The sequence below is a fragment of the Nomascus leucogenys genome, chromosome 3 (genome assembly GCF_006542625.1).
Source record: "Nomascus leucogenys isolate Asia chromosome 3, Asia_NLE_v1, whole genome shotgun sequence".
NCBI classification, from domain to species: domain Eukaryota; kingdom Metazoa; phylum Chordata; class Mammalia; order Primates; family Hylobatidae; genus Nomascus; species Nomascus leucogenys.
The window spans coordinates 32,898,170-32,923,129 of record NC_044383.1 but is presented as its reverse complement, the minus strand read 5'-3'; the positions used below and the strand labels follow the sequence as shown (position 1 = coordinate 32,923,129).

The following is a 24,960-nucleotide window of genomic DNA, read 5'->3' as shown; positions in this document are numbered from 1 at the left end:
CATGTCACTGGTTTGTTCAAGCTCTGCTAGGAAGTAATTTTGTTCCTCTAGGGAATAATTCTAAAATTGGGAAGGAAGTCTGTTCTAGACAGCAGGAAAGGATTTCACGTCAACACACTTGGAGATCCAATGTACAGGGGTTGTCAGAAGTTGGGTCCAGCAGGTGTTATTACTCCCATTTTCTAGTGAGGAAAACTGAGGTTCAGGGAAACCCTTCACCCTTCATTTCTCAGAAGGGACTGAAAATAGAAGTTTCAATTTGGTGCCTTTGGGTGTCTCTCCCCTGGAGGCAGTATAATTTAGCAGGTAAGGGATTAGTCCCTGGGATTAGTCTATCTGAATTCAAACCCCAGATTTGCTGTTTCTTAAATGGGTGACTTTGGGCAAGTTGTAATAAGCCTTATGTGCAAAGCGCATTGTCGTAAGGATTGAGTGAACTATTTATTTGAAGTACATAGAACATTGCCTAGCACATAGTAGATACTCAGTAGACAGCTTTTTGTTTTTGTTTTTAAACTGGAGCCTCTCCTGAGGAAGCATTGCTCCTAGAAATCCTGCCCAGCCTAGTCCTGTAAATGCTGCCACCTCACTCCTCCCAAGGTGAGCTGTCTGAGGTCACCTCAATGCTAATAGGACCTCTTCTTGTCTCCACCTCAGGGTGTTTTTGCACACCATTTATTATCATAGAATATAATGCAATATAATATCATACATAACATAACATAATATGATGGGTAGGTTAACTTGGAAACCCTGAGGCAGACCGTGGATGGATGGATAGATGAATAGATACATTTGTACTAAGTATACATACATTATATCATTCTATTGATTTATAAAAAGTTCCCGGTCTGCCTGGCTGTAATGAGATTTTTGAACTTTGCGTGGCGATCAATGAGAGGAATATTATTGGCCTGGAGAATTGATATACCTGCTCTCAGTGGCTTGTTCTGCTCCCAGGCTGCCCCGGCCCCCCAGGTGTATGATTCCAGCAGACACTTAACCTTTTTTACAGTGTCATCAGGCTAAAAGGAATCTAATAGTGACACAGGACTTGTGCTCAGCACTCTGCCACTATTGCTTTCCTGTCACAAATAATTTATAGCCTTCTATTTCCATCCCTGAGCCTGCACCCCAGCCTTGCCTCCTGCTTTCCCCCAGCTCCCAGGAATCAATAAACTCACATAGCCACGGTGGGACTTCAGGGTGCAAGGAGACAGACAGACAGACAAAGAGAGGGGAAGTGGAGAGAGGAACAGAGAAAGAGAAGAAGAGAGAGACAGAGAGTGAAACACAGAGAAAAGAATGGGGAAGGAGGAGGAACAGAGAGAGCCGAACTAGAAGATGAGTAAGAATGCCTGGTGCTCTCTGAAAAGGTGGAGGGCGTCTCTCTTTCTTCTTGAGTTTAACACAGTGTTAATAGGAGTCTCATACAGGGCTTTCATTCTTACTCACAGAGCCTGAGACTGTGTTGATATCCAAGTTGGTGAGAGGTGGGGGCCTTCCAGGAATTTAACCAATGAGGGAGTGGCCTCCCCACCTGCCCTGTCATCCTTTGCCTGAAGTCCTGCCACGACCCCCTGCCATCCCTTGGGTCTCCTGTGGATCCTTGCCAGTGACCCCAGTGGAGCTTGGTCCAGTCCCCAGTCTGTCTTCTTGAGAGTCTGACACAACCTCCTTTTGGGTCAGATGTCGCTGCCGCCACTGCTGCTGTTTTTTGTCTTCTCAATGCTCTTCCCAGGGTCTCAGTGGCACCTGCATTGACCACGCTGGGGCATACTGGGTAGGGAGGTCTCCTGCCTGCACCTGCCTAAATTGAAAGCAGCTGGGCCTAGGGGTCACCCATAGGAATAATAATACCGGTCATCATTGTTATTATAGATAGCATTTATAGAACCAACCATCATACTAATCACGTTACATGGAGTGTCCCTATTTAGTCCTCACCACAGTCCTATGAAGTGTATGGTAGTATTATCTTATTTTACAGAGAAGGGAATAAGAAACTGCCAAGGGTTTCACAGGCAACAAGTAACAAAGTTGGGATTCCGACTAAGGCAGGCTGAGCCCAGAACCCATACCCTTCTTCCTTTTGCTGCTCTCACTCCCTTGGAAGTGTGGGAGACTCTAAGTGCCTGGAAGTCCCCATGTGGGGCCCAGGCCAAAGCCCTGGAGGTCCCCAGGAAAGGGCGAGCTCTCATCAGAAATGGTGGAGGAGAAAGAGCATCCTGTGAAGGAAAGAGAAGTGGGGAGCAGGCACCCTGGCAGCCAGTCGCTCTGTGGAAATGGAAAAATGACACCTCCCAGCTTCTGAGCAGAGCTGTGTCCTCCAGGGTCCCGGCTGCACCCTCCAGGGATCTATATCCAGAACTTGACCTTCCAGGCCAAACCTGCCCGGGGCCGTGGAGGTTTGGTGTGTGTCTGGCTGTCTTGTGAGGCCAAGTATGAAAAAGAATTGGAGAAGGAAGAGAAAGAACATGGGGAAATGGTATCAGGCCGTCATCATCAAAAACTGCTTTACTTCATTCATCCTTTAGCCCTGAGTGAAATTGCCATGAGTTGTTGGGTTGTTGTATGGGAGACAGGAGGACAATGGATGACCATCAGATTTCCATGATCCCAGTTCTTAAATTCTCCAAGATCAGCTCTAGGGACTGGCAAGTGCCCACTGCCTGAGGTCATGGGTGGACACCAAGAGCATTAGTAACTCACAGCAGGCACTCTGCCCAGCTCCTCCCCCACGCACCACCAAGCCGCTGTCAGGGAGTAGTGATTTTCCATCACTTGCTGCCTCAGCTAAATTTGCGCCAGTGCCCTAGGGGTCAGAGGCTCTGGGTAACAAAGACAGAAACTCCTCAAACCCTTCCAGTTATCTCTCTCAGCCAGCCCCACCCCTGGGGTTCCCTTAGTCAAGAGCCCATCAGCCCTCAAGCCAGAGTCACCCACAGGCCCAGTGAGCTCACAGAAGCTGTTGCTGCAGTAAACTAGGAGCAGCTGCTCTGAGCTGCTCAGCATCTTTCTAGACTTTTCTTGTAGATGATTGTACACTGCCTCTCAGCTACTACCCAATCTTTTCCATTGTGATCAAACTCCAAATCTTCCCTCCAACTCTTGGGAGATGACCTTGCCTTCTGCTTTGCTGAGAGATAAAAGCCATAAAAGCTCCTTTTCAAAGCTTTGGCCACCTGAAAATACGCCATTTCTGGCTAACACCTCCCTGGAGTCTGCACTCCATTTTTCCTTGTTCTCCCTTGCTCTGTTAATCATCCACAGTCCCTTAGGCAACTTCAGTCTCTTCCTCTTCACTGATTCTTCCTCCTCAGTCTATAAGCTTATCCAGGTCTTCCCTACCCAAGAAGGCCTTCCCTCCACTTAGCTGCCCGTTCCATCCTCCACCTTCCATACTTTCCTCTCCTTTCGTTTTCCAAAAACTTCTGAGGCAATAGTCTCCATTTACCGCCCTGCCTCCTTTTCCTCCCTATGCATTCCCTAACCTTGTTCTGTCTGGCTCCTGCTCCAGTCGCTTTGCTGAGACTCCTCCTCAAGGTCACTAATGGCTATCAGAATCCCAAATCTGTGCTGCTGCTTGTTCCCAAGTCCCTTCGGTCTCCATGTTGCTGTTGGCACTGCAGGTTGTGTTTTTCTTGAAACATTCTTCTCCATTGACTTCGGTGAAACTGATCTATCTTGGTTCTGCCATTTCCTGTGCAATTAATTCTCTGAATCCTTTGCAAGGTCAGTTTCTTTTCCCAGTCCCTGGAAATAAATGTCCTCCAGTATCCACTCCTTAGGCCTCTTGTCTTTTAAACACTCCTTTCCCTGGTCCCTGACAGTCTCCTAAATCCATACCTCTGTGTGTCTGGTGATGCAGGGGCATTGCACCTGGATGCTCCTCTTTCACCTCAAATGATGCACATCTAGGACAAACATCAGCACTTCCCTCCAAAACCAGTCACCTCCCTACAGCCTTATTCCTGACCTGCTGATGTAAATTCCACCAAGCTTCTAGTTACACAAATCTGAGGTTATAAAACCATGGTTGACTCTAGCTGGTTGCCAAACTCAGGCCATTCTGCCTTCCTCTTGTCTTGCAAATTCTTCCCTTTCTTTCCTGAGACCAGCTCCCTATTGCCACATGCCTCATGTGTATGTATGTTGCTTTACTGGGATCCATTTGTAGAGATCCCCCCTAGTTTAGAAATCACTCATGGCTGCGAAAACGGGATGTGGGGTGGGGGGATGGGGGAGGGATAGCATTAGGAGATATACCTAATGCTAAATGACGAGTTAATGGGTGCAGCACACCAAAATGGCACATGTATACATATGTAACAAACCTGCACATTGTGCACATGTACCCTAAAACTTAAAGTATAAAAAAAAAGAAAAAAAAAGAAATCACTCATGGCTTAAGACTCCCTAAACCTGGTTCCTACAGGTTGGGGGCAGGATGACAAAGTAACAAAAAGCATAGATTTTAGAGGCTGCATTCTGAGTCTTCCCTAATTGGTACTGTGATTTTTTTTTTTTTTTTTTTTTTTTTTTTTGAGACGGAGTCTTACTCGTCGCCTAGGCCAGAGTGCAGAGGCACAATCTCAGCTCACTGCAACCTCCGCCTCCCTGAGTAGCTGGGATTATAGGTGCATACCACCACGCCTGGCTAATTTTGTATTTTTAGTAGAGATGGGGTTTCACCATGCTGTTCAGGTTGGTCTCAAACTCCTGACCTCATGATCTGCCCACCTTGGCCTCCCAAAGTGCTGGGATTACAGGTGCGAGCCACTGCATCCAGCTTTTTTTTTTTTTTTTTTTTGAGATGGAGTCTCTATTGCCCAGACTGGAGTACAGAGGCGTGATCTCGGCTCACGGCAACCTCCCCCTCCTGGGTTCAAGCAATTCTCCTGCCTCAGCCACCTGAATAGCTAAGATTACAGGTGTCTGCCACCATGCCTGGCTAATTTTTGTACTTTTAGTACAGTCGAGGTTTCACGATGTTGGCTAGGCTGGTCTCAAACTCCTGACCTCAGGTGATCCACCTGCCTTGGCCTCCCAAAGTGCTGGGATTACAGGCATGAGCCACCGCACCCAGCCGATAGTGTGATCTTGAGTGAGCTACTTAAACTTGTCTCAGCTTTGGTTTTCAATTTGCAAAATGAGGATAATAGTCTCTACTTTGGAGGTGGTTGTGCGAATTAACAGTAATACATATGTCATATAAATTGTGTATAATATTAGCACATAGTAGATGTTCAGTAAGTGGAAAATGGTGATGGTTCTCATCACATCCAAGTTTTCACCCTTGTTTCCTCTTAGTCCCTTGCCTGCCTCCACTCATTCTGGCTGACCGCTGTGGGCATTAACCCAGAAGGCAGCAGGCTCGCATGGCTTCCGCTTCCACTGGCTTGTGATGCCCTCCCCTCTACTTCTTTGTTCATCTGAGGATCAAGTTATTTTTTACTGGAGAAAGAGACAGTGGAGATCCTGTAGTCCAACCCCTTCATTTACAGCTGAAGAAACTGAGGCCCAGAGAAGTTGAAAGATGAGACCAAGGCTATGTGGCTTCTTAAAGGCAAAATCAGAAGCAGGACTCAGGGCCCCTGCCATGCAGCCCAGTGTCCTTTTCGCCATCCTCTGTGCCTCTGATTTCAGCCCTACTCGGCTTTGAAGATCTACGTCAATTTCCCTCTGTTCAGCGACTTCTTCCGCCGTTCCCTCTCCTGCAAGGGGAATGGTTCCTCTGCTCCAGCTTCCCAGCACTAACGACCTGATTCCCTCTCATAACTTAGCTTTCTCGGGGGTTAAGTCTCCCCTCCCCACCTTCATATCCAGCACTGTGAGCTAGGGGCCTTATCCCAACTGCCTGCAAGTGTTCAGGAAAAGCTTTTAGAGCTGACTTGGCTCATGGCTTGTGACTCACCTGTCTGGTTGAGGTGAGCTTGGCTCACATGCCTCTCTGTGGGGACGAGCAAGGCTATCAGAAAAGTGGCTTCCAAAGGCCCCTCATTTGACCAGTGGGTAGGGGGAGCATTCTTCAGTCTTGGCCCTGGGACTGGTCTTTGGCATCATTGAGCCCTGGGTTTTTCAGATCCCTGAAAAGCAGGCTCCTGGAATGTTTGATTTGACCCCTTCTCCCCAGGATGTACAGGGAGGGCACCAGACCTCTCAACCAGGCTGGCAAAGAAGCTGCAATCCAAGTAAGAACCTCAGAAAAGGAGGCCAGCAAACCAGCCAGCCATATAGGAACAGGGTTCTGACTTGTTTGAGGGCAGTAAGTGGGCTCAAGAAGAGGTTGTTCAGCCTGACATCTGGCAAAGGGACTGTGTGCTGTGTTGGAGTCCTGGGGACAAAAGGGTCACAGCCCCTCCCTGGCTACTTCTCATTCTTTCAGGATATGGGGAAATCTCATCCTCTCGACTCTGAAGGACTGTGATACAGTCCCAAGTAGGAAAGCCGGCTCCAAAATGATCTCAAAACCCAGGAGGTCCTGGTACCAGGAAGAGCTGTGTGTGTGGTTGAGGAGAGAAAGGTGGACAACAAGCCACTAGGGCAGTCCTCACCCTGCAGAAAGAGAAAGAATGCTGTGCTCACTGGGTCTCTGCCCTGATCCTTGCTACCAAAAATCAAACAATAATTTGGGTGACGCACATAGCAGGACATAAGGCAGGCTGCATTCACCCAGAGCTGCATTAGGTTGGAGCTGCAGAGCCAACAGAAGGAAAACCCTGTGCCTTGCAGCAGTTAGCGAGGGCAGGGACGCAGGGAGCAGATGGATGAGGAAATCGCTGAAGAACTTGGGAGAGAGCCCCTTTGCAGGGCTGGGCTGGAATTGGCCGGGGTAAGAGTGGGCATTTGATGTGTGATGCTGTTGTGACGCTGTTGCAGAATCATCCGGACCAAAGTTCAGCAGCCTTTCCACCCAACGCCGGATGGGGCTGGGACAGGAGTGACCGCCCCTGGCCACACCATTGGTAAGAGGGCTCAGGGAAGGGGAGGAAACCAGATCCCACCTAGAGAAAGGCAGGAAACGCAGCTCCATCCCTGGGAACTGCCTGCCCAGTTGAGGTCCAGGGCCCATCCTATTTGCCAACTCCTCTCACCTGAGCTCATGTTCACATAGGGTCTCCCTGAGAGATACTGGTTCACCAGGATTGTTCTCTGCCTCCCACCTGTGTCACCTCCCTCTGCCCTGCTTTAGTCAGTCCCTATCCTCTCCCCTCCTCTCCTCTCTCTGTTTTTCTTCTAGCATTTCTTCTTCTTTTTCTTCTTCTCCTCCTGCTTCCCTCTCCCTCCTTCTCCATCATCTTTTGTTTTTATCTGATTCTGTCTCCCTACCTGTGCCCTTTTATATCAACTTTCTTATTCCATCTTTAACATTCCATCTTTGTTTAACATTAAACATCAATGTTTACCATTGTCCTCTGTCTTCTCCCCTTGCCTCCTCTTCTTTTCTCCCTCTGCCGTTCCCTGTCTTCTCTCTTCTTCTTAGGTGTAGCTCTGGCTCTGTTCTGTCTCCCTCCTTCCTCATGGCCTCTTTCCTCTTGGCCTTTCTCTCTTGATTGCTCAGCCTCTGTCTCACCCACTCTGCATCTCTCTTCCTCTCTCCATCCTCCTCATTCTTTGAGCCATGCTTAGGGACTCTCAAAGGCATGACCCAGGCCTACTAGAACACCTGCTAACACTCCTCCTCTGTCCCCAACACACACAGACTAGCTTCCTTTTGGCCCAAGGAGAAACTTGGTGCTACTGTAGCCATAGATGAGGCCCTCCAGGAGTTGGCAGGAGCTGTTGTTTACTAGGCCAGTGTTACAGTGTGTGCTGGGAGGGAGGGTTTGGCCGGGCTGTACCTGAGTTGATCACCATGGAGTGAATGGGTTCACTAATCTGTGCCCTAAGGGGGAAATTAGGAGTTTCTCAAGTGATTTCAAGACCAAAAGCAGCTGAGAAAGAGAAATGCACACTCCTGGGGGACATTAGGACCAGTCTTGTGTCTCCTAGAGAATCAGAGACAGATCTTAGGAAGCCACAGACTCTAAATCAGGATTGGTAAAGACTCAGCCCAGGAGACTGAGAACAATGAGCTGGGGCTTCATTAGAAGGGTTTGCCCAGCCCCAGGGATTGGATGAGCTGTGCAAGGCGGTATCCAAGGAGCTGTGCTCTCTAGAGGACCACGGAGGTGTTGCCTAGATGGAGACAGCTTTGCTGTTTCCTGGGCCTGTACTCCATCCGTCTTTAGGATATTGAGTTTGAGAACCCCAGTGAAATCCACAGGTCTGCAGAGAAGGCCTGGGGTTGACTGGGCACCACTTACCTCGGGGCTGGAAAGAAGTGAATAATAGCCTGTATATGGCAATGCAGTCCCCTCTTAAATAGACCCCAGAGGAAGTAGAGGAATGAGAAGAACGTGGGCTCCTCATCCCCCCTTATGTCCTCTGCTTCTCTCTGCCCCCCAGCCTTGGGGCTTTGGCCTACGATCACGACTGCTATCCTGATGCCATTTCCTCCTTCCTCTCATCCAGTTCCCAGCACGGCCTCCCCTCCTGTTTCCAGCGCCTCCAATGACCCAGTGGGATCCTACTCCATCAATGGGATCCTGGGGATTCCTCGCTCCAATGGTGAGAAGAGGAAACGTGATGAAGGTAGGGAGGAGGGAAGAGGTGTGGCTTCCCCTTCGCATGCTTTGTCCTTGGACTCCAAGCTCCGGTTTCGGCCTGGCCTTGCAGCTGCTCTGCTGTGAGATCAATTTTAGTAGCAAAGCCCAGGTCCCCCCACTGCCCTGCTGGCTCCTGGAGAGAGGGAGGGTGGCTGCTGGTGGGGCCATCAGCTTCACCATCTGCTCAGCAGCCCCGGCTGCCTCACCTGCCACTAGGGCTCACCCTATCGATCCCTGTGGGATGCCAGGAGGAGAAGCAAGAACCGTTTACCTTGGGAAGGTTTTGGAGTTGGGGGAACAGCTGGTCTCTGACCTGAGGATGAAAGGCCAACCTACCTTGTCCTTACCTGATCCCAATCTGTCTGGAGGTGAGGGAGTGATGTCATGTGCAGCCGACCCTGGTGTCCTTTCTCTTTAACACCTGCACACTACCCCCAGTTCAAACCTCACAGGGAGCTGGACATGGGACCCCTCTCTCCTCTTCTCCATGAGTAGAGATGCCACTCCAAATCCCCTGGCCCTCTCCCTCACCTCCCTGGAATGCCTCAAGGTGCAGCCAGGCTATTAGGAAGGGTGTCAAAGGGAATGGGGAAGGAAGAGGAGGAGGAGAGAAGAAAAGAAATAAGTGGGAGAGTGTTGGGGATGAGCCTGGGACAAAGTGTTTTTCTTTTTTTTTTTTTTTGAGACGGAGTCTCGCTTTGTTGCCCAGGCTGGAGTGCAGTGGTGCAATCTGGGCTCACTGCAAGCTCCGCCTCCCGGGTTCACGCCATTCTCCTGCCTCAGCCTCTCCGAGTAGCTGGGACTACAGGCGCCCGCCACCACGCCCGGCTAATTTTTTTTTTTTGTATTTTTAGTAGAGACGGGGTTTCACTGTGGTCTTGATCTCCTGACCTCGTGATCCGCCTGCCTCGGCCTCCCAAAGTGCTGGGATTACAAGCGTGAGCCACCGCACCCGGCCTAAAGTGTTTTTCAAATGTCGTGACATTGGGGGTCCCTTGGTGACCATCTGGTTCTCTTCTGATGCATGAAGCTGGGGCACAGGGCTGGCAGACCCAGACCAACAGAGACACTGGTGTCTCCGGCCAGCTTCCTGCCCCCATTTTCTCATGGTTCCTGCTGGAGAAGTGGTAACCTCCTGGCCTTCAGAGGATTTTAAAGACGTCTCCCAGGAAAGAGGCAGAATCCTCAAACAATGAGCGTAAAGGGGTGACCATCTATCCCATTAGCCCAGGACAGTCCCAGTTTATGCCTGTTGTCTCTGCATCTTGGCCAGTCAGCATCTCAGCATCTCCCTTTTCTCTCAGAAATGTCCTGTTTGGACAATAAATTATGTGGTCATTCCACACACAGACAAACCCTCGGTAGGGGAAGCCTAATGGAGTGAGGAGCAGAGAAAAGGGACAACACTGAGCTTGCCTGGGCCCATGGTCCAAGATCCCCCGGCCTAGGCTGAGGGAAGAGGGTGGGAGAGGCCTGGCTCCCAGCGGAAGGGACAGCGTGGAGGGGAGGCCTAGGCCTGGCAAGACAGTGATGACCTGGTGCTGGCCTCCTTCCAGAAGCCCTAATGGCCTCGTTTCACAGGGAAACAGCTTGTCTGGCTCTATTTCTCCTTCTTCCAAAACATCCAAACCGATTTGGCTGCCACGGCCTTTGCCATTCACTAAATTTCATTGTGGTTGTTTTGGCGGCAGCCCCTGATGGGCAGGGGGAGGTTGTGGGAAAGGCCCTGAGTCCCAATTCTCCCTGAGGCTCCCCATGCTCAGGCCTTGGCCAAGCTCCTTGGCGCCCCAAGTGCTTTGGTAGAATCTGCCTCAAACCCTAAAGGCCTCTCCCTTAACCAGCAGCCCCTGTGTTTTTTAGGGGTGAGAGGCCCAGCAGCCCATGGGAGGCCACAGATGCCCCTCTGTACTATCCTTTTCCAGTCTGAGGCTGTGGCCAAGTATGCCAACCTCGTGGCCAAGTATGCCCTCTGCTGCATGGGCTCCTGTGGGGCAAGAAAGGCTGGGGGTAGGGAGGCACTGGCATGAGGCTGTGGCCACCCAGGGCTGCGCCTGGCTGGCCCAGAACAGGGTGTTCTCCTGAGCGGTTGATTGCCTTCATTGTTTCTAATCAATTCAGTTCAGTGAACCTTTCCTGGACATCAGTTTCAAGAAAGGCTTGGTAGTATAGGATCCCAAAGCAGAACAAGATATGATTCTTGTCCTTAAGGAGCTTACATTCTAGTGGGGCATGTTAAACATGTGAGCCCAAAGAGCAGATAGGCCCATCAGATATCCTGTTGCGATGGAGGTCTGGACGGCGGGCCACAGGAACTGGGCTGGGGAGGGAGTACATGGCCAGGAAGGGCTGCTCTTTGAGGAGGGGCTTGAGGGATGAAGAGGAGAATGTTCAGAGACAGTGGTAGCCTGAAATTCTGTCTGATAGACTGAGCCTTGTGACCAGAGGCCCTTTCGCCAGCAGCTGCAGGGCAGCTTTGGCAGGGATAGAAGGCACAAAGAGATGTGGTGGACAGTAAGGCTGAGGAGACAGGTTAGGGCCACAGGATAGCAGGCCAGGTCTAGATCATAGAAGGAGTTTGGGCTTTTTTTTTTTTTTGTCTGAAGGCAGTAGAAGGGACAGGAGCAGGGCTGGCTTTGGGAAGCTCATGCTCCAGCAGTGTGACAGTGATGCACCAGGGCCATGTTGCAGCAAGCAGTCAAAGTCTTCAAAGCAAGAGATTACGGGGCCCCCAAGTTTCCTCTGAAACATTTACCTGCTGGGCCTATCTGGGTGGCAAGACGTATCAGAGGCCTCACTCTTTTTTGAGAGACGGTTCTCCTCCTCTTACCAACTCCTCTTGACCAACCCCAGGCCAAATGGAGATGTATTTTCCCTGGTGGAGGCCAGGCCTATGAGGGAGACCAGTTCTCCCTGACCTCCCCCTCCAATCCTGATCCACCAGCCTCTGGTGGGAAGGGAGAGGAGAGAGCAAAGGTAGAGCTGTGGCAGCCCCTCCTCCCCTTTCCCCCATTCTGGATGCTTCTAAGCAGCCAGGCCCAGTTTGCATTAGGGAGCAGCTCAGATGATTAAGAATAGGGGAGATAATTATATGTCAAGATGATGTAGCCCAATGCTGCAGTCAGGCCAAGGTAGCAAAGCAGCTGGCAGGCCAGTCACAGAAGGCAGCCTCAGGCATGGGCTGCAGACACCCAGGTGTGTCCTTCAGTGACTGGGCCGGGACTGCAGCAAAAGAGAATACTGACTGGGGGACTGAGGGGTGTTGGGATGGGACTGAGCATGCACATTAAAGGGCTAGATCCTAGAGGGAATGGAGGGGCTCATCTCCCTCCAGGAGGACCCTTAAAGACCCTGCCAGACTGGCCCTCCTTTGGTTCCAAGCACTGTGGCATCTTCCTAGGAGTGTCATACCCCAAGGGCAAGCTGTGAACCTCTTTGTCCTCCAGGAAGCTGCTCCTCTTTTGCTCTGGGTACAGTTCGGCCTATTCTTCAGCTCTAACAATGTCACGGTGATGGGCATTAGTGAGGACAATCACTGCAGTGCGTGCTGGCATTATTGGAGACAATCTCAGCAGTAGTTATTGGTGTTCACAGTGATAATGCCCAGAACATTATTGGCATTGGCACTCGGAATATGGACAGTGTTATTAGTATCTGCAGCAATCATTTCCCTGGGGATATCAGGAAAGGACTGCTCAGCTGTGACTCTGGGGAAAAACTGGCAGTGACTGTGAGCCTGTCTGAGACCCCTTCCCATGCCTTGGCCTTTGAGAGTACGGAAAACACCCCCTGACTTTCCCTTGAGAAATGTGCTGGTCAAGAGGCTTGACCCTCCTCCCAAGAGCCCAGGAGCTCCCAGAATGAGACAGGTAGACAGGCCAGATAGATGAGGAAGTTATATTCTGAAGCACCCAGAAGACAGGCTGTCCGTCAATCTGAGAAGGTAGAATCCCCATTCATATTATGCAAAAATCCTCACTCCTTAGCTGTAATTATGGGTGGGCATGTTGGTGCTGGATTCTCTGGGCCCTTTGAAGGGACGCCAATTCCCTGAACACTGTGTGAGCTGGTTTATGTGGCTGGAGGAGAGAGATTCTTGTATTTCCCTATCTACAATCAGGCTGAAAACTGGAAGTCCTTCGCCTTTACCCAGTTCCTTTCGGCTGGGGCCCAAAACGTTGCTGTTCATTGGTGATGGTGTTGAAGCACAGGGCAGTTACATAACTTGTCCAAGAATCCAAATGAAGTCATATGGTGAGAGTCTGCTGGTCTGTGTCAGGGAGGTGTGTTGGGATCGTCCTTTGAGGTGTGAGATTGCAGGGGGCCATGATTTTGCATTCCATTAATTAGGTGTACAATGAATTGTGCTGTTGAGTGGTGCCAAGCTGGTGCAGTTGTGCGTCTGCAGGCAGGGCAGGTTGCATGGCTGCAAATGGCCGAGTCCTGTCACTGCCTTTAATAGCTCCCTTCTGCTTTGGATGAAGCCATAACTGGAAGAAGCAGTTTATTTCCTTAGTTAGCTACCATCCTAGAGGTCCCCAAGAGTGTTGCTCAGGTTAGACTTGGAGCAAATGAGGGGATTAAGCCGTGGAAATGAGAAGCACCTGCCCTTGTCTACGAGCCTGCTTGAGGCAACAGAAGGTTGTAGAGACTCCCACCAGGAAGGAAGGCACAGGGTAGGAGCGTGCATGCCATCCCTAGAGCAGGGCATGGATGGGCAGCAGGGCTCAGTGGGAATGAATGTGGCCTCTGGAGTGAGTACAGCAGGGTCTGAATCCTGGTGCCCCTCACTAGTTGGGCAAGTCACCTAACCTTCATCAGCTCAATCTTCTCCTCTGTAAAATGAAGATGGTAATGGCACTTCCTTCCTGGGGACTGTGGAGAGGATTCCATGAGATCATGAATTTAGAGTTGAGCTGACTTCATCTTGGAAGATGCATCCTTGTGTATCTGGGAAAGAAAGCCTAATTGGCAGGTTTATGTTTCATGAGGAAATGAAGTTGTATTAGAAAGAAATTTATCTGGGCACAGGTGCCCTAACCTTGGTAAAGCTCCTTGTAACTAGGGCAGCCTTTAGTGGATGCTGGGATTAGCTAACCCGGATGGGACCAGCACAGTGGAGGAAAGGTGTCGTCCTCACACCGGGGATTGGGAGAACGTTTGTCCATTTCTATCTGTTCATTTACTCTGTGGTTACCCACTTGGGCCACATGTCATCTTTCAGCCTCCACAGGCATTTTAGGTGTGTATAAATAAATAAATATAAGATCTCCTTCTTTTTCTAACATGTGGGCATCTCTCCCTCTATTCATCTGTGTACATTTCTGCTCCCACATGCAAGTTTGTTTATTTACCTTGGAAAATGTATATTTGTTTTATAAACCCAAGTGTAATTTTTTACACAGTTTATGCAAGTGTGAGTATGCATGTGTTCTACCGCTCTGAGATCTTTGGGCGTAAGGGGATGGGAATGTCATGCGCTGGGAAGGTGTGCAGTTACCTGGGTAGCTTGCGTGCTTGGAGAGAGTGCCAGGTGTGACTGTGTGAGCGGGGAGAGCTCTAAGCCAGGCCTGAGTGTGTTGAGCGCCCATGGTCCTGGGCACAGGCATCACCCTACCTTCTGCTGATAAATGGAGGCGCTGTCCTGAGCCTGCCTCCAGGGGTGGCCTAAGGCCCAAGACTAGGGAGACTGAGGCCCTTACAGCCAGGCTGTGTGGGAATTGCAGCTCAGAACCCTTGTAGCCCTTAGAAGGGGAGTCTGGTCTCCCGATCTTGGGGTCCTACCCTCAATCTTCTGCCTGCCTGTCTTTCGGGATCTCTCAGTGTTTGTCTGTCTCTTATTTGCTCTAGTTGAGGTATACACTGATCCTGCCCACATTAGAGGAGGTGGAGGTTTGCATCTGGTCTGGACTTTAAGAGGTATGAGGGCCAGAGGGAACATGGTGTGGGGGTCAAGGGAAATAGCTTGGGGGTGGCGGTTAGAGAACATTCAGAGAGTGGGTTCCTAAGGGCCAGAGCATGGAAAAGGAGGAGTTGGCTCAGGCTTCCACTGGGAGACCAGGAGGCTAATAGAGTCTCAGGGCCTGGATTACTTCGGCCATGGGCCACTGATGGGGTTTAGGGGCTGAGGCCCCAGTGGCCTGGAGTGTCAGGCACCCAGTGGTTGGGGGGCACTTTTTCTAGCCCTTGGAAAAACAAAGAGCAGATCGGGTAGTAAAACAAAAGCAAAGGAGACCTGGAAGCACCTGACAGCCCTAATTCATCACGGCCCAAGTTTTTTCCTGTGTTCCCATTATATTTGTTTGTAAAAGTGGAAATCAATTTTGAAGGTAATTTTCTGGAAAGAATGGAAGGGAGGTGGGAGGGCCGGATAAGGCAGAGATGGTAAAAGGAAAAATTTAGGCCAGGCACAGCCCAGGGGCAGCTCTTGGCAAGGTGAAAGAAAATTGCATATTCAATCTCCATCCATGAATCTCCCTCACTGCTGCCCGCCTCCTGCTTGAAAACAATGAAGGCTTTTTCCCAACGCTGGGCAGGGCCTCGGTATCAGCCTCACTTTAACTTCAGGGTCATTAATTCCCTGATTATTGAAGGTGAAGAGAGGGTTGCAGCATCGTCAATTCCAAAGGCACCCCCCCATGTGATCGGGCACTGGCTAGGGTGGAGTGGGGGGCACCCAGGGCAAAGTGAGGTGTTGTTTGAGAAAGGTGTGAGGAGAGAGGAAATGGGGGAGCCACTGGACTATGGGGGAAGGAAGCCAGGAGGGTGGAAGAAGGCAGTCATTACTGCATACCTCTGTTGTGTTGTTATTGCAAATTAAAAGTAGCATGTTCCACTCCACAGCTATCTTTGGGGAGGGAGGGGCACCGAGGGAGGTGGGGGATCTTATCATTGCTTCTTCAGCAGACCAGCCATGGTGTCACCGTGTGAGGTGACATTTGAATTTACAATTCCGCTGAGAAAAGCCATTAATTCACAAATTAACATTTCTCCCTCTCCCTCTCTCTTTAACACTCTCTCCCTCTCTCACATGGATGTGCAAGCAATTGAAAAGACAAAGGAAATAGCCTTAAGGAAGAGACTTTACTGCTAGTCTGTCTGTGCTGAGATTGCTCCCCCTGCTTCCAGATAGATAAACCAATTACCTGAGCAGCTCTGCTCCTGGCCGCCCGCGATCGCCTCCTTTTGTAAGCTGCCTCCACGGCTGGATTACACTCGGTGTATCTCATTAATGTAAACCAGGCGTGCCCTGGTCACCAAGCTCTCTTCCCAGCTCTCCTTCTGGAGGGGCAGTGGGAGGAGGGCTGGGGTCAGTAAAGGCAGGCAAGGAGGACCCTGAGGAAGACCAGAGGCTGCCACTGCCCGGCTTCCCAGGCCCTGGGCACTGGGGTGCAGCCTGCCGTGTTGGCCGAGGCTGATGGGGGAAGTCAGTGGGTGAGCACTCCTTGGTGGGCTTGCTCTGAACTGAGTGAGGGCTGGGTATGGCTGGGGGCAGATGCAGGAGCCAGAGCCTGACTCTCTCAGCGGCATTTTGGTCTGGATGCAGGGAGCTGGCAGAACCAGAGAGGGATCTGAGTGCTCCCTGTGTGGGAAGAGCTTGGGGAAGTTTTGCTGAGTACACACTATTTTAGTGGGATGGGAGTCAGCATGAGGGAGCTTGGAGAGAGGCTGAGGAGGGCCCAGAAGACATGGCGAGGCTGCACCATATTGGGTAAACAAAAACCCAGCACTTGGGTACGATTATGTCTGTTTACCACCTAATTCTTGCACGCACACACACACACACACACCGACACACATACACGCACACCAACACACACACATGCACACCCTGCCATCCGACTCTTTTCCTAGAGAAGACAGGGGAGGAGTGTGCTCCCAGGGTTCTAAAGTGAGCTTACCTCCTGGGTAGGGAATTGCAGGGCCTCTCTCTGCTTTTGCTCTCCTCCCAGACCCTGGTTCAGCACTGTAAGAAGACGTTTATGTTGGCAGAGGGCAGCTGAGCAGAGTTTTTGCTTCTCTCTTTTTTTTTTTTTTTGATGAAGTTTCACTCTTGTTGCTCAGGCTGGAGAGCAATGGCACGATCTCAGCTCACTGCAACCTCTGCCTCCCAGTTCAAGCAATTCTCCTGTCTCAGCCTCCTGAGTAGCTGAGGTTACAGGCACCTGCCACCACACCCGGCTAATTTTTGTATTCTTAGTAGAGACGGGGTTTCACCATGTTGGCCAGGCTGGTCTTGAACTTCTGACCTCAGGTGATCCACCCACCTCAGCCTCCCAAAGTGCTGGGATTACAGGCATGAGCGACTGTGCCCAGCCTGAGTTTGTGCTTCTCTAAGGAGAGGTGCTCTGTGGATTATTGGCGGGATTCTATGATTTCACACACTGTACTATCTAGCACATCACAGACTCTCCCCTCCCTAGGAGATAGGCCATATGAAAGTCCAGAAACCAAATCTATATGATGGTAACCGTCTGTTAGACAAGTGCCTGACTTTAACTGCATTGGCTTAACCTATGTTCATTTTCCAACTCATACTCAAAACCTGGCTAAGGTCCACTCAGTCCAAGAAACAGCTGAGGTTCAAAGGTCAGCACTCACCAAACACAGGGAAAAAAAAAACTCATTTATGAACACACATTCATTGCTACGATTATATCTTACTAGTAACCAAGGAAATTAAACTGTTCATACCTGAGGGGGGAGGTTTTCTGTCTTAGCTGGATCACATATTTTAGCCAAACTCTCTGGGTAGAATTGGCCGTGATCCTGTTGAATACTGACTATGTCATTATCCAGAGGTAGGTGTAGGTTCTGTCGATGTTTTAGAAGGACCTTTATCTTGGGCCCTGTGCATAGGTGATTTGTACTTTTTTGTGGGGAAGTACAGGGGTTTAGCCCTGGCTGTGTGGATCAACATAGGTGCATGCATCTGCATATAAGTCCTTGCCTTTATATCAGAGACAGCAGCCAAATCACCAACTACCTTTGCTTCCTAACTAGTTAATGCTGTTGTGGATGAAGAATTCCATCTGGTTGTTTGGGGAAGTATTTTGAGATTTAGCACAAAAGAGTATATATTTTTTCATAAAATGCCAGAAATTCAGAATAGAGGGGTCAATTCCACCCTACCAGGAGAGAATATACAGAATTGCCCTAGAGGAGGCTATATGTGTCCATCCACCACTGGAAACTGGGGTGGGTGGGTGTAGGTATACCACTGTCTCAGCGAAGGCTGTCTGGTACTCCTGCCCAGCTCCACGTTTGCACCCTTGTGGACGAGCACCCATCTTGTCAGAATACATCTTCAACTTCCTAGTCTTTCACTTGGCAACTACCTTCCAGCCCTGCAGGTAGGCATTGTTCTCCTTTCCCCACCCAGCAAGGGCACCAAGCAGGAAATCCGCTGCCTCAGCTCTGCCCTTGTTCCCCAAGCACAGGCTATGGAAGCAGGAAGGAGGAGATGGGCGCCGAATCTATCCCCGGGCCCTGCTACTCCTGAGTTCACCTCCCTGGGCGCCTCTTCCTCTGCAGCCAAGCAGGAAGCTGGGAAGCGCAGGCAGCTGGAAAAAGGGTTTGGAGAGGATGTAGGCTGGGGAGACCCGAGATCCCTGCCTGCCAGTGGAATGGTCCTGGCAGCCTCCTTGACCATTGCTGCCCGCCCTGGAGCCCAGAAAAGGACCCCTCCTGCCCTGCCTTCCTCAGAGCCATGGTGGCCTTAGGGGTCTCTGGGACCCTCTCCATTTTGCCCCATTGGGGTGGAAAGGCATAGAGGGCTGGGGGAGGGCTGGGCCTGGCTCAGGGACTGCGAGACAGATCACGAGCCTCAGAGCCGAGTTGCAGCCTCAGAGCCGAGTTGCAGCGGAGCCAGTAATTCAAACCATCCTGACCCTTCGGTGAACCCGAACCTGCTGACCTTGACAGCACTAGACAACAGAGGCCTCACAAACCTCAACCTGCACGGAGGCCTGGCCTTCCCTCCCTCCCATTCTTGGAGCCCTGTGGCCCATCCTCCAGGTGGCTCCTAATTTGGCTGCCCCCATGAAATGTCAGCATCCCCTCCCTCCCTGAGGCTCCGCCTGCCTGCTTCAAAGCACCCTTTGTGCTCATCTCTACTGGAGACAAGTGTGTGGGCATCTCCTGGGGGCCTTTCCAGGACTGGGGCTGGGGCTTTATCCTGCAGGCAGAGCTTTTACACCTTGCGCTTCTCTTTCTGCCCCAGGCTTCACCTTTTTCAGGAGGACTGGCTAGAGTGTGTGTGCATGTGTATGTGTGTACATGTGTACATGTGTATGTGTGTGCATGTGTGTAAGGTTGCGGTACACACAGGGGCAGCGGTAGAATGTGATCCAGACAGCAGACAAGGGGAGGGAAGAGAAGCCAGAGGAAAGCAGCTCCAGGAACCTGCATTAAAGTAAATGCAGTTTATGAAGTTTATGCTTTCCTCCTAGGGAGAGCTGGATTCCATCCAACAGCCTCCCAGAGCCTGCCAAACAGCTCCTGAAGCAGAAAGTGCGAGCAGGAGAGCAAGCAAGCCAGTGACAGAGGGAGAGATGCACGGACACACTCACACACACTTGCTGGCTCACACAGATCTCCCTCGGCCCAGGCAGCCTGGGAAGCCTGGGATGGAGGGATGGAGGGATGGAGATAGTAGGTTTGGTAGGAGTGACTCCAGGAGCCGTTCTTTCCTCCTTTCTTCCCTCCTCACCTGCCATCTCCATCTCTTTAGGCAGAGTGCCCAGCATGAGCACTTGGGTAGTGTGGGCACCTGGGTGGCCTGGTGGTATGGGGAGCCGAGGGCACTGTGGGCCACCTGGGGCAGCCAGCTTGTAGGAGCTGCCTGGGTGAGGGACGGTGTGGGTGGTCTTGGGCAGTGGGTATGTGGTTTAGGCAGCAACAGGGACCAGAATGCTATACAAAGGAACCTCTAGGGACTTGCTTTTTCTTCGGATGCTGGGGATCCATTTTTCTCTGGCATTTTGGTCTGAACCATGTGGGTGCCTTACAGCTACTGAAGATAGTTATTGGAGTCTTTTAAGGAGAAATAGAGACCGTATTTTTTTCCTGGTAATTCAAAGGAAATAAGTGGTTGACAATGTTAAAGTATGAAAGCTCACGGAGGGACTTAAAAGCAAGTTGGAGTATTGGAGTATCTGTTCTTCTGGACTCTTCTTCACGTGCACAAGCACATGGGTTCATGCGTGTGTGCACTAATAATGTGTAAGTGGGCCAGGACCCTTGACTTTAGATGAACGGGGAGTGTGGGGGAGAAAATGCCTGGAGAGGAAGTCCGCAGCATAGGCCTTTGCTCTGGCCTGTGGGCTTGGCACCATCATGTTGCTTGCCCCTGTGGCTTCTGCGACATACCTCAGCTGGGGACAGACAGTGAGAAGTCTATCTCCCTTCTTTTTCTGGGAACTCCATGTCTGCTCTATTCAGGTTCTACCAGGAACTGAGACAGAAGAGGATGACAGAGGTAGAACCATCCAGAAGCAGAGGATGGGGAGAAGAGGGCAGAAGGATAGCAAAGGATGCTCAGAAATTGCTCACTGTGGAGGACGCCTTGGGAAGCCAGGAGGTGCTAGGCACAGGAGGCAGAAACTGGCCAAGGATGGCGTTGGTCCTTTCTACCCCCCGCTCTCTCCCTCCCCCTCCCTCCCCTCTTCCCTCCACACATCTTTATTGGTTCTGGTAATAGCGTTGATTTGCATGTCAGGCAAAGCCTTGCTACACACACAAAAAGAAAACCCCAGCCGTGGCGGTGTGGCAGTGTCAGCTCTCGCTGTTGTTCGACAGTGTAAAATTAAATTAATAAAGCCCCCAACACAGGAAAACATAACAGGAAATTAATGGCCTTTACTGTCGCTCTGATGCAGTCATTTGCAACCCTGCTTTCCGCACCAAAGACTTCATAAATGCAAGCAGTTTCTCTAAACAAGCATACTTAGGGCGGCCTGGTATGTAATTTTTCGCCTTGCTTGTGTCCTTTGAGCTAACAAAGCCCCCGTTCCTCTTGGTTCCAGAGATTTCTAACTGGTTCTGGCCCCTGCTGGAGCCAAATGGGGACCGCACCAGGCAGAGGGCCCCACCCCCTCCCTGACAGCCCAGAGAAGGCTGAGGAAGGGCTAGGGTCCCAGGAGCTAGACGCTCAGTGAGCCCTCCTTCCCCACCAGCGCCTGCAGCAGGCCAGCAGGACTGCATACCAGTGGTTCCAGGCAGGAAAGTTGATCTCCTCAGGGAATTCCCCTAAACCCACTCAAGGCTCACCCCTCTCCTTCCTCCCCTGGGTCTGTCCTCCCTCTCCCACAACATGTGTGTTCCCTTCCTGAGGCCTCTGGCCTTCACCTCCCTCCTCCTTGTCGGTACCCACTCTCCACCGTTCCACTTCTTCATACATGGGTCGCACACATCTAGGCTGGCTGTGACTTGGCAGTGGGTGCCATGCTCTTCTTCTCCACAGGTAACCTGGGGGCTCTTTTTCGGGGGAGCTCAGTTATTCAAAGTGAGGAAAGTAAATGTGCTGGTACAATTGCCTGGGGTTCTAGGTTTCCTCCATATCTCCCTCTTCTCTACGGGTTGGTTAGGAAATGCCAGGGCCCTAAGGGGCCCCTCAGACCATCCCTCTGTCCTCGGCAGTTTTCAGTGAGCTAAGAGTCCTTGACTGCTTTCGTGTGTAAATCAGTAGGATATTGAGGAAACTGACACCTTCCTCTCTGGCCTCTCTGGGGATCTTTGTATCAGTGTGGGCTCAGGTGCCCAGTGTGTTGGGAGGTATGAGAGGAGCAGAGAACCAGGATGTGGCTCTCAGGAGCTTACAGCCTGCTGGGGAAGGCAAGGCTGTTGCACTCAAACAATTGGCTGTTCATTAAATGCCCAGACGCATGGCTGTGTGTTCCATAGGAATCTGGGGAAATAGACTAGAAGGGCAAGCAGGAAATGGGGCTTGAGCCTGGGAGCCTGGGAGTGGCTGAGATTGAGAGAGGCCTTGGCTGGGCTGGATGGTGACAAGGCAGAGTGTCAGATTCTTAAGGGTCATCCTGTCTTATCTGCCACTCACCATAGAACTCTTTCCTCCAACAGTTCTGCCTAAAAGGCCACAGCCCTGCCTGGACATATGTCACAGATGGACAGTGGCCATTGTTTGTTTGCAGCATCACTTTATACCAAGTCATGCGGGTTGAGGGAAGAGCACAGGATGTGGGATCCAAATGTCCGGATTTGGGTCCATCTCCACTCCCTACTTGCTCTGGGACCTTTGACTCATTACATAATATCTCGGAATCTCAGTTTCGTCATCTTTAAAATAGAGGTAATGGCATTTGCCACAGAGAATGGTGGTGGTGGTAAAGCTCTCCACTTGACACCCTTCCTTTGCTTCCCTCCCTCCCTTTCATCCACTCTACCTTATTTACTGAGCTCTTGGCAAATGCTGGGCTGGGTCCTGGGTGGATTTCAGATTCTCACACGATATGGTTTGTGCCCTTGGAGTTCCCTCACCATCCTGGTTGCCCATCTCAGAATTCGTTACTGAAGGTTAAAGTTCCTCTGAAATGAACACTGAACTCCAGAGACAATCTAACCAATGCCAGGCACAGTAGAGCACTGCCACTCTCCCATCTGGAGACTCTACATCCATAATATAGCCTAAGATTACATTCGATTTTTTAGCAGCCATGTCAGACTCAAGCTCATATTGAGTTCGTGGTCAACTAAAACCTCGAGATCTTTTTCACATCAGTTGTTATCAAGCCAGGTCTGCCCCATTCTGCACTTGTGTAATTGATTTTTTTTAACCTAAACATAGGGCATTCCATTTATCCCTGCTGAGTTTCATCTTGTTGGTTTGGGTTCTTAATTCTACCCGATTAAGGTCGTAAGGATGTCTTCTATATCATCATCCAACTAGTTTTTTGCAAAAGAGTTATTTTCCTTGAAAACACAGGAAAGCCACATGGCCCACAAATGGAGACCTCCTCCTACCTGCTGTAAGTGAATGAATGCTTTGGGAACTACTGAGCCCAACAGCCATCAATCATTTTACTTGTTTTCATCTTGTCCATTATGCTAGGAAGGAGATTCTTTGTCAAATGTTAACACTCACTACTTCCACATAATTCCCTTAATAAATTATTTTTAAAAATCTAGTTTACATTGATGAGCAAATTGAGTGCCTGGTATGTACAATGTATGGCAGGACTGATTTACAAAGGTAAACAGGACACAGTCCTTGACCTCAAGAAACTTACAATCTAGCAGGGCGGTAGACATACACATCATTATATAAGCAGAATGTGATGAATGCCGTGATCAAGGCATGGAGTCATATGATGAACGAAAAAAACAAAGGAGCAGTTGCTTCCAGTCAGGGCAACTAGGAAAGTGTTTATGAGGGAGGTATTTGATGTAAGTGTTGATATGGAGTAAATATGCCACAACTTATTTTTGTGAGTGCGTGCAAGCTCTGGGGTGTCACCATTTTCTTTTCTGTTGCCCGTAAATTAACTGTATGATAATTTCTTTTAAAGGATTTCCAGAGCCTGATCCTGAGTTTATGATTTTGAGTGTCATTTGCATATGTGTACCTCTTCCCCCTTCTCTGACAGGCAGGATGGCATTGATTGGCCTTGTCACCGCCTCACCCTTTCTTTGTGACATCTCAGGGATCATCAACAGCAGTTTTAGGGTCCTGTCTGGACCTGGGAAAGTTCATTGAAATGGCCAGAGGTTACCTGCCTGGCCCCTCCCTGACCAGAGCACCAGTGCCCTCCTACTGGGCTCAGTTTGAAGATTCTTTCCTTTGGAGAAGACAAAAGCAAGCTAAGGGTTGAGAAGTTCTGCCTTCTCTCTCAATATTACATCCTCTTCCCTAGGACTGAGCCAAAACCTGCCTTTCTTTTCTTTCTTTCTCCAAGGCCCTTTTTTGTTGTCTCAGCTTGTTCTGAGCTTTTGTCTTCCTGACAGGCTCATGCCACCCTCATATCCATCGTTGGTTATGGTCCCCCCCTTCCATCTGTCATGTATGCTGTATAAGAGGAAAAAAAGTGACTTCTATGATCCTAAGTGCAATACATGCTCATTGGGAAATACCTGGAAGAGATAGTAAATTTTTAAAAATTCACTCACAGTGTCATTGCCAGTAGACAACCACTGTTGAATTTGGTATATTTTCCCATTCTCTTTCGTTTTTGTGTATATATAATTTTTTAATCAAAAATTGAGCAATACCATATAAACAGCTTCATGTCTTGCTATTTTCACCTAACATTACTTAATATAGGACCATTTTCACATATCATTAAATATTCTTTGAAAACACTATTTTTTAATGGCTGCATAATCTTCCACTGTTAGATGTACATGTCCTTTTAAAATCTGGGATCATCATATTTTAAAGCTTATCTGTGTGCAACAACAGTGATTTTCCTTAAATGTCCTTCTCTTTTCACCCCTCCCCCACTCCCACTCCCTTTATGCTGTCAGGTTGATTATTTGAGCTTATAGAGGCAGAATTTCATTTTTAGAGCATCCCGTCCTCGTGGAATTATGGTCTCTTTTAGAATCTCTTGCCATGGAATCCCTGGCCATGTCTTTCACCCAGCATGGAGCATTTTGCTTTCTTCAATTCAGATTCTGCCCACCACCTCCTTCCTGAGCTACTGTCAACTCTAGACATGCTTGCTTTCTCCCTGCATCCCCATCATTTCCCTTTCATCAGTTTTTCTTTCTTGGTCAGAATTAAGTGGCCTGCAATAGTGGAAAGGGATCTGAGCTAGGAACCTCAGTTCCCATTCTTATGACAACCAGCTATGTGACATGGGAATATTACCTAACTTCTCTGAGCCTGGCTTTTGGTTTTTGTCTTAATTTTAAATATCTAAGAGGGAATCCAATTAAATTCTTTTCATGATATCTTCCAGCTGTAGAATGTGAGTGACACTGAATTCAGAGTAGCAGTCTCCTTTGTTGCTTCTTTTTCCTTCTAAAAGGTAAAATGTTGAGCATAGCAAGTTAAGAGCAGATCAATCTTTGCTTTTGGAATTCTTGTCAACAAATCAGCCAACATTCGTGATCACCTTCTCTATATGAAGTTTATAAAGTTGAAAACTATGGGACCCCTGCCTTCAAAATTCACAGGTCAGAGGAGAAAACAAACATTAAATAATAACTGTGACATGAAGAGATTCTAAATTTGGCTCTGCCACTTATTGGCTATCATAAGTTGTTCTGTGTAAATTACCTAATCTCTCTATCCCTCAGTTTCCCCAGGAGAGGAGCTTAGCTGCTAGAGGCATGTTGCCAGGGTTGACTT

At 49.7% G+C, this 24,960-nt stretch overlaps 1 protein-coding gene across 5 annotated transcripts in view; it reads left to right on the top strand.

The window, feature by feature from the left end:
• Positions 1–24,960, top strand: part of PAX2 (paired box 2) — an 83,586-nt gene that overhangs the window by 26,279 nt on the left and 32,347 nt on the right. For 3 of the 5 annotated variants that reach the window (XM_030808388.1, XM_030808392.1, XM_030808397.1), the window contains exons 4-5: positions 6,883–6,968; positions 8,518–8,637. In XM_030808388.1, coding sequence (XP_030664248.1) covers positions 6,883–6,968; positions 8,518–8,637 — 206 coding nt within the window. Of the gene's footprint in view, positions 1–6,882; positions 6,969–8,517; positions 8,638–14,498; positions 14,568–24,960 lie in introns of all 5 variants that reach the window. The other 2 variants (XM_030808385.1, XM_030808386.1) reach the window with 1 other exon arrangement.